Source organism: Habropoda laboriosa, unplaced genomic scaffold (genome assembly GCF_001263275.1).
Source record: "Habropoda laboriosa isolate 0110345459 unplaced genomic scaffold, ASM126327v1 scaffold65, whole genome shotgun sequence".
NCBI classification, from domain to species: domain Eukaryota; kingdom Metazoa; phylum Arthropoda; class Insecta; order Hymenoptera; family Apidae; genus Habropoda; species Habropoda laboriosa.
The window spans coordinates 2,870,339-2,880,101 of NW_017100254.1; the positions used below are offsets into that span (position 1 = coordinate 2,870,339).

The 9,763-nt window shown below is 34.3% G+C and overlaps 1 protein-coding gene across 1 annotated transcript; it reads left to right on the forward strand.

The window, feature by feature from the left end:
- Positions 1-220: 220 nt before the first annotated feature.
- LOC108572323 (nuclear hormone receptor FTZ-F1 beta) lies at positions 221-5,913 on the forward strand. Its single transcript, XM_017934537.1, has 11 exons — positions 221-421; positions 587-651; positions 1,165-1,174; positions 1,695-1,755; positions 1,837-1,946; positions 1,995-2,111; positions 2,226-2,576; positions 2,761-3,442; positions 3,751-4,637; positions 5,091-5,381; positions 5,487-5,913. The coding sequence occupies exons 1-10, from the start codon at positions 296-298 to the stop codon at positions 5,355-5,357; spliced, it is 2,676 nt and encodes an 891-aa protein (XP_017790026.1). The 5' UTR covers positions 221-295; the 3' UTR covers positions 5,358-5,381; positions 5,487-5,913.
- The last annotated feature ends 3,850 nt before the right edge of the window (positions 5,914-9,763 follow it).

Genomic DNA, 9,763 nt, shown 5'->3' on the forward strand with positions numbered 1-9,763 from the left:
TGTTGTGTTAAAAATTAAAATTATTATTAATAATTATTATCTTCGTTCTTCCAATTTTTTCAAACATCCTTACCTTTCTGCTTACAGGCTTACAGGTACCGAGCATTTCCCCATGTCCGAATTCACGCTTACGTGATCAAGAAGAAACACTCACGCAAGAAATTAAAATTCGGGAAATAGCCGGGAGGAGCAGTTAGCGCAGTGAGAGAGGTTCTCCCAGGATGCTGCAGAGTTTCGCGACGATCCAAAGACTTCGAGTCGCGTCACGAGCGTGCGGCAGAAGAACCAGCTGAGGATGTCGGAGCAAAACGGACCCAGCGAGGGTCCAGGACCAGGCCCGGGGCCGGGTCCTGGTTGGTGGCCAACTTCCTCGCAGTCCTGGAAGACAAACTCCTGCTCCGCCTCCTCGTCCGCCAGTTCTGCCGGTTCCGCCGCTTCAGACAACTCCGCCTCCGTCTCTGCGTCCTGCACCACATCTACCTCCTCTCTGCCGACCACCACTTCGGCCACTTCCTCGACCAGCTGCTGCTCCTCGACTCCTGCCAGCGGACCTTCCTGCACGATCACCGCGGCCCGTTCCTCCGAGACGGGGAAAAATGTTTCTGTCACAACAATCAACGTTCCCCCTAATCAGGATATACACGACAGTGAGTGTCGATTGCTGAAAAGTTGCCTATTTTCAGAAAGTAATAGTTTTTATTTAGTTGATTTTCATTACAGGATGACGATACCTTTGAAAATGTGAAAGATTGAAATTTGTATGTGTGTGTTTTTTTCTTTTTGTTTAGCATGAAGAGGCCTTTTTCAGCAACGCAATACAATTTTTCAGTATTACACCAAAGTGGAAGAATGAAGATTGTCTTTGAACTTTTAAGTAGCAAACGGTAATATGGAATACATAACCTCAATCTTTATATTAAACAAACTTATGACCGGTTGAAGTGCTACTCATAAGCTAGCATTTTAATAGGTCATAAATTTCGAAGAATACGATAATTTGAAATACTTGTTTAATATGAAGATTGAGATTATACATTTCATATTATCTATGATGACTTTTATTCCTTCTCTCTGGTTAGGAAATTGCTTTGTGACATGCAATGAAACCTTTTTGTGTTAAGTAACACACAAGAAGTATAGTTTAGTAATTCACACAATTTCCAGAAGCACAAAAGTTCTGTACCAATAATAGAATTCGCTGATCTTAATTCTTTGCTTAAATACTTTGTTTAGAAGTTGATTATATTAATTCATTGTGTTATAATATTATCTAATATTACATCACATCAATTTATAATAGCAATATGTGATAAATAGTTCCTTCTTTCTATATTCTTTCATATTACCAAAAACATATGATGTTTGTAACCTTAATATTATGTAATGATAACACAGTACCATGATGGGATTCCTTTTTCTCATGAGCAAATATTAAAACCAAATGCTGTTTAGTAACCATAAAGTTGAAGTACTTTTTGAATGAACACTTTATTAATTATAGAAATGCTTACTATCAGTATATAGAACATTAGTGTGTTATTAAACTCTCATTGATACTAATTGAAATGACAGAAAATATCAGAATATTGTTCCAAATACAACTTGCATTCGAAGAGCTAAACTAAATAACAACAGCAAAAATTTGTTTACTTTTTATATTGAATTATAATATAATAATTTAGGGTATATGCAAGTATCTTGCTGGGCAAAATGGCGTGACGGTATCCGTAGTTTCGAACTGTGCCTCTGTTCCGGGCTGTGGAAACGCAAACGTTGTGTCCACTACGGGAATTAGCACTAGCACTGGATCGCAGAGCATCGGTATAGGCATTGGAGTGAATGTACTGAACCAAAATGCCGCCGATGAAGATGCGGAGGACAGTGACGTCGAGATAAGCAAAATCGACTTCCGAGGAGTAAATTTGCGCACGAAGAAGAAACGAGATGTCTCAGGTAGTCAGAGCGGAGAGAAAATCGGCGATGGGGACGTCGAGGATGGAAGCGGTTGCTACGATGGGAACGACGTGTCCCAGCAACAACCTGAAAGACCCATGTCATGGGAAGGAGAACTATCCGACCAAGAAATGTCTTCCAATACAATTACGAATCAAGTAAATATTATTGCACAATTGACTTACCTGCGGTTATCTTAACTTATGTCAATACCTGTTGTTGCCTGTAGAAAATGACCTTTACATTTTTCTAAAATATTTATTTTACTACAGGATACACACGAGGACACATCAATGGAGGGCGTCCAAGTATGTGGCGCGAGTCCTGGGCCCATGGAACAGAAATTTCCCATAAAACCAGAACCTGATTTCCGATCCAGCCCGGGGTTTGCATTCGGTTCTTTCCACGACGCAGGATTACCCATGGCTCATGGCCAGCAGATGCAACAACAGCAACAGCAGCAACAACGTAACATCGAGAATCTTGAACAGACGCAGCAGAATGATTTGCCCCTTCTCGTAGGAAAACTACTCGGTGGTGGTTACAATAGTTCAACTCCAAATCACAGTCCAGTGTTAAATCCAAGACATCATTTGACTAAACATAGCCACACAAGATCACAGGTAATATGGATCAACATATTCTTACTATTCTTTATATATATAAGTAGTATTCTGAATTTACATAGGAAACTTTAAGAACATAAAGTACTTACTTTTTTGATATTTCCATATATTTTCTTCCAATTTTTCTCAAAGCTTTTTCTTATATATTTTCTTAGTTTTGCACGCTTTTAAAACGTTTCAGGTGCCGTCACCGGACTCTGCAATTCACTCCGCATACAGTGTATTTAGTTCACCGACGCAGAGTCCCCATGCAGCTCGTCACTCTGCTCTAGGAGCAGGAAGTCCAGTTCCGTCTTCGTCGTTATCCCTTTCGCGACATAGCTTCAACAATTCCACTTCTTCGTTATCATTATCATTGTCACATTCACTCTCGAGGAATAATTCTGACGCCTCGAGTAGCTGCTACAGCTACGGTTCTCTCAGTCCACCCACGCACTCACCCGTCCAGCAACCTAGACATCCGCAGCATCATCAGCATCAGGTGGCTCAGGGAAGTCCTCTCCATCTACCTGCAACGGCTTCGCCTGCCATTGCTCATCATTATTCTTCCTCTGCGCCGGGTTCTGAGCTGTCTGCCGAAGGACACGTTGCTACTGACGATCAGGAAGACTGTCGTATACCATCAGCGCCATCCGGCATTTCTACCAGACAGCAACTGATCAATAGTCCGTGTCCAATTTGCGGAGACAAGATCAGCGGTTTTCATTACGGTATTTTCTCCTGCGAGTCGTGCAAAGGATTCTTCAAACGCACCGTCCAAAATCGGAAAAACTATGTGTGCCTTAGAGGCGCGGGCTGCCCGGTTACTGTAGCTACCAGGAAAAAGTGCCCCGCCTGTCGCTTTGACAAGTGCCTCAATATGGGTAAGTTGTGAAATAAATCCTACTATATCACTGATCTCTTGTCATTCTGAAGATAGATCTCTTCCATCTGTTCTCGTCCAAAAATAAAAAAAGAGTTATGTCAGATGTGTTCATAATAATAGATATATAACTTGTAATTTTGTGCTTCGACTTTAGTTTCCTTAAAAAATATAATTAACTACTACAGTTTAATTAAAAATGAGATTAAAAAAGGGTAGTTCTTGTTTCCTTTTTTATGAAAGGCTTAAGTAAACTCACAGTTTATTATTTTATTGATGAATAGATTTCAAGTGAACTATTGTTACCAGGTATGAAGCTCGAGGCGATTAGAGAGGATCGCACCAGAGGTGGAAGAAGTACCTACCAATGTACGTACACCCTTCCAGCAAGTCTCGTTGGTAGTCCTGCAAACAGTATGGCCAGCGACAAGTTAGCCACAGGGGGAAATTGTAGCCCAGCTCCGCCTGGTAGCGAATATTACTATCCTGCTAGGCATCATTCGAATCATTCGCATAAAATGCAGGTGGTGCCGCAACTTCTACAAGATATCATGGACGTGGAACACTTATGGCATTACAACGATAACGATCGTATGTCCGGGATTCAGGCTGGAGCAACAAATGCTACGCGAAACAACGATACAATGTTATTAGGAGTTGGAAACGGAGGAGGACCCGGAATAGGAAACGACACAGGTTCGGTAGTTGAATGTCCTACTAATGGAACCGCAGGAAACGGAAATCCTACCAGTAGAAGAGACGACAGGTCGTGCTCTAACGTATCTGCTGTCGGTAACGAACAACGAGCTACGCCTATTAATAGTAATTCTCAAATGGGTAACAATTCAAATGGCAACTCGACCCAGCATCCTGATTTTCTGTCAAACCTTTGTAACATCGCTGACCATCGCCTCTACAAAATAGTGAAATGGTGCAAGAGTTTGCCGTTGTTTAAGAACATTTCGATCGACGATCAAATCTGCCTGTTAATCAATTCCTGGTGCGAGTTACTGCTCTTCTCGTGCTGTTTTCGCAGCATGAGCACTCCCGGTGAAATCAGAGTATCTCTCGGCAAGTCGATCACATTGGAACAAGCTAGACAGCTTGGTTTAGCGACCTGCATCGAGAGGATGCTCGCATTTACTAACAATCTGAGAAGGCTCCGAGTAGATCAGTACGAATACGTGGCGATGAAGGTGATTGTTTTTTTTCGGGTCCTAGAGTGTACATTTCGTTAAACTTTCTTTTAATAGGTTTAAGTACTTCATAAATGCTTTTATTCACTATTATGTTTTATTTATATCTTTATTAAAACTGAGTAAAATATATGAATGTCATTTTGCACCACATGAAATTTAAAGTTCTTAACAAATATTTAGAATCAAATCAGAAAATAGTATTTTTGACTTTTTTTAAATTTCCTTTTGATATTAAAAAGAAGAGTTATATTTGTTCATTTAATACTTTATTGTAATCTAATCTTTAGTTTTCCATTATACTAAAATTAAAAAACTTAAAAACGAATTTGATTAGAATAAAAATTTACTTTTTTTATTTGAAGGAACTTAATAGAGATTTGTACTACTACAATTAGAGAATATGCTGCTTTTAAAACTAATGGTACAATTTTCAATTTCTGTTATATGAAGGTAATAGTCCTGCTGACTTCTGACACAAGTGAATTGAAGGAACCTGAAAAAGTTCGAGCATCTCAGGAAAAAGCTTTACAAGCATTACAACAGTATACCATAGCAAGGTACCCAGAGATGCCTGCCAAATTTGGTGAATTACTATTGAGAATTCCAGATTTACAAAGAACATGCCAGGCAGGAAAAGAATTGCTAAGTGCAAAACGCGCCGAGGGGGAAGGTAGTTCGTTTAATTTGTTGATGGAATTATTGAGAGGAGATCATTGAATTATTACCACAGTGAATTATGCCGTAAGTGGTTTGTGAACATATTCAATGACTGCAAATTAAATATATAAAATAAATCTGCTTTACAAAAAAGCATTTTTTAATAAGTCATTCTAATTCTTTTTTCAGATTCCACGCTTATAGGATCCATAAGCTTAGGGAATTGGATATATTAGATAATCAAGAAGCAGCAAAACTAGAATGAAAACCATAAACATTACAGTCCATGATACATTAGTTCTGGGTGAAGGGACTACATTGTTATAGAACTAATTAGAGGTTGACTGCTTGATGCATAAAGCGGATGAGAAATGACTTTTTTTTCTTCCTTTTTTTTCTTTTAAATTAAAATGCTTCCATGGGGGTGTTGCGTAATAATACGAGCTCACCTTGAAACACACGAATTTCGAAGCGGCCTATGGTATGCTCGAAATGTTCAGCATGCATATCTCTATGCAAAAGAGACTGAAAGTATAACTGAAGGAGAGATGCAGAGCATTTACGTTTACAATAATTTTGATGTACAGAGATAGAAAGATTGAGAGAGAGGGAGAGAAAGCGTGAGAGAGAGAGAGAGAGAGCGCGTGAGAGAGTTGGTATCAAATAGCATGAAAATGCTAAATTTTATTAGGTAGGTTCAATCTGTTCAAGTAAACTACGAATACAGAGTTTTAACCTTGATAATTATTATAATGATAAAACAACCAGTATTTTATATTGTTCTGCGCTTACTTAAGAATAAGACACAGAATGATGTCTTATACTACCCGGTAATGAAAGTGTACTTAAAACATGAGTCGACCAATTATTTACTTATAGAGCAGTTAATCGTGTAATAATTACTAGATGATAACAACTAGCTAACATATTGTCAACAAAACTTTATTAAGACTTCTATCTATCACATAAATACATTTTTTTTATTCTCTGTAACAACACTCCAACGATGGATGAAAGATTTTAGGTACGTAACGTACATCTTTTTCGTCGCGGAAAACGTTTGCGACAGTCTATTTTTTTTTTTGTAAATAAATTTTATTTTAAAGTAATCGTTTCCAAAATTTTATATTCTTATTTGATGAGATTTTTTGTGAAATTTTTATTAAAATAATGACTGTTTGTTGTAAAATTTTATGATTGTTTAGAAATTAAGACGGTTTACATTTGTTTTATTATGTTTATATAAAAAGTATGTATCCTGTGACATAATGAAATTAGAATGTTAAAACCAGTGATCAAAAATTTTTGTTACAATTGAATGTAAAATTGTTTACAATATTTTTAAATATTCAACTATGTTTGTAGGGTACATTAGCAGAACAGAAAACTAATTTGTTATGCATTTAAATATAATTTTTAAAGCAAAGATGTTATAAAAACACAATGATAAAGTATTGTGCTTTAGTTGTAAGCTGGTGCAATTACAAATTTTGAATTTTTTTTTTATTAAACATCAATTATAAAATGGAGCTGGAGTCTCTTGTTTAGAAGGAAAAATACTCATCTCTGTCGTTGGTACTATAATGAGACTGTCATATCAACACATTATTCTTTTTATTAATGCAGCATTTAAGTTTATTTTGATTCATTGATAAGAATATTACAACATGCAATACTTAATCTGTAACATAACTCGTAAGAATCGTCTTCCCATCATTATATCAACTTTCTTTATATAAAAATTGTAGGTTCTACTATACACAGAGTGTTCATTAAATGTGATAAAAAGTATTACATCCATTACTAATATATAATAGTATTAAAAAATGTTTATTCCTCTAATTCTGTTGCTAAAAATTTTAAACTTAAAATACAGTTTTTCATATTGGTACAATATTGAATGTCTTTTAAAATTTTGATAAAATAACTATATAAGGATTATTATCTCTATACACAGTCCCATTACTCTATTATAACTAACAAAACTTGGATTTTAAAAGTCATTAGTAAAAAAATATTTTATTTACTACCTTTAATGAGGCACTCTGTGTATTCACACATGTTGTACTCATAGTGAAGCATTTTATTTGTAGAATTGAGTTTTCCTGTCAAATATTAAATTCTTATTGTATTTCTCATTCAGAAAATATTCATTTGTCAACTATTTAACACATAACATTTTTGGATTCCAATATTTAAAAGTACTGAGGAATACTTTTTCATAATGATATAGTTTGAAAATATACTTGAAAGCTATAGATAGAAAGTAATTTTATTTCTCTCTTCAGTGAACAAGTTTTCTCTTCCCGAGGAAATTTCTTTAAATAATTCTTACTTAGTATTTGAATAATAAACAGGATTGAAGTAAGACATCCAGCAATAAATACACTTTCGATAATTCAACGTTTTTATTTGTAAATCGACTAAAATGCTATGATCTATTGAGCAAAAATTCCAAAAGACATTGTTTTTCATACTGCCATTGTAATTACACGAAAAAAGAAAGAGTTTCTTTATATTGAAAAATGCATAAGTTTTTACAGTATAAAATGTGTGCACCATTGAACTTAAACTAAATTTTTAATAGCGGATTATAATAAGAAATTGTTCTGTTGAAAGAAGTATTACTAGCACAGTAAATAGTGGAGTATTATTACAAAAAGTGAAACATTTGTGCCTTCAATAAAATTTAGTATTTTAATCGTTTCATAATTTGTGATGCGAGATAGAAGCGAAAAGAATTAAATAAAAATGTCGCCTAGAAATAATGTAAATATCATATATAGAATTAACAATCTACAGTCTGATTAAAATTAATAACAAATGAGAAACATCTGCGAAAAACTTATTGAATTTTCAATAAACTTTCGAATGTTTAAAGTAATATTAAAATCAACGCAAGTTTTCTTCGTTTAGAAGAAATTAGCATTAAACTGCTAACTAAAATTAAATTTCTGCGTTTGATTTATATTGAAATCTCGGTACCATTTCCTTTTAAAGCATAACTATCTAGACAGTATAACAATGAAAAGTATAACTATGTCCTATATTTTGGACACTCCTCAAGCGCGTATTTTATATCTACACAGAACAATTAGACTATCTTTCTTTATCACTTATGAAACTAAAGAGAAATTTTGAATTAGAAGATAAACAAGTATTGAAATTACCTTCACTTTCAATTGGTGTTGCGCTATTCATCGTGTTTTAAATTATTGATCATAAGTTAACTCTAAAAAAGAATTATTGTCAACGGCATATACGCAAGAAGCAGGATTTATTTGAGATGAAAACAATTATCCGACACCAATTAAAAGTTGAGGAATTACAAAGTAAATGATAATGTAAATATAAAAATACAGAATAATATTTTCTGCAACGAATGTATGGAAGACAAATGAAAAAGAGAACGATGGAGAGATCGATGGATCGAATGAGCGGATGAACTATAGCAAGTAAAAATAGTAAGCTTTCGCGCGAGAGAGACAGACAAGTAGAAAGAAAGAATTTGTGAATACATGCTATTGATTTAAACGGAAGTGCACAAAATAAATTTATAAAGATGTTGATATTTAACTTGTTAGAAATGACTGATCTACATTTCATAAAGAAAATTATCTGAACAGAACAGAACAATATCTGCAGGCGTTAATAATTCGATGATTACTAAATAAATTTTGTTTTATGATTAGTTAACTATAACAAAGACTTTAGTTCTTATAAAATCGATTCTCAATTGAAAATTCGATAAGAACCGTACACAAGGTCTTGCGTTTTCTAGAATATAGTCTTATTATGAAAATTCTTAAACGTATAACAAAATATTTATCAAAATTTTCGCCAATTACGACAATATACGGATAAAGCTGTGAAATTTATTAATTGAAGAGCTTAAATACAATAGACTGTAACAACAATTAATACATATACGTGCGCGCGTGTTAGAACTAAAGAAATCGTATCCTAGAAATAATAGGTATTCGTGCATAGTATAAAATGTAATCTTAATACATTATCACACACGGCGAAAAATTTTACATAAAATGTAAAAATATTAACGAATCTTTTATCACACACGATGAACTGACTTGCTTTACTTTTTCTCCTTCAAAATATCATTCTATACACTATTTGTAATAATCTTTTGTTTAAATAACAGATAAGCAAGTGATTTTTAATAGAGATATATAACTATTACTGTAAAAAGGTATCAAGTCAGTTAATCGGAAGGAAACAGATTATGAAGGTATAATCACAAGAGTACTTCATATTCCCAATATAGATGAATATTTAAACGTAATTAGAAAGTAGTTTTATACATACAATACAATCATTGCAAAATAAACAAATTTTTATAAAGTATTGTGTTCTGTTCTGCACCGACGGAAAATTTCATGCAACCAAATCAAAAGGAATAATTTGGCACTTATTAAAAGCTAATATACAGGTAAGTTTTTAATATTCAT

Excerpts from the sequence above, each read along its gene's own strand:
- LOC108572323 (XM_017934537.1), top strand. The coding sequence starts at position 296 with ATGTCGGAGCAAAACGGACCCAGCGAGGGTCCAGGACCAGGCCCGGGG. Across the intron at positions 1,756-1,836 it reads GAACTGTGCCTCTGTTCCGG|TGAATGTACTGAACCAAAAT; the intron begins GCTGTGGAAACG and ends TAGGCATTGGAG. Across the intron at positions 3,443-3,750 it reads TGACAAGTGCCTCAATATGG|GTATGAAGCTCGAGGCGATT; the intron begins GTAAGTTGTGAA and ends TATTGTTACCAG.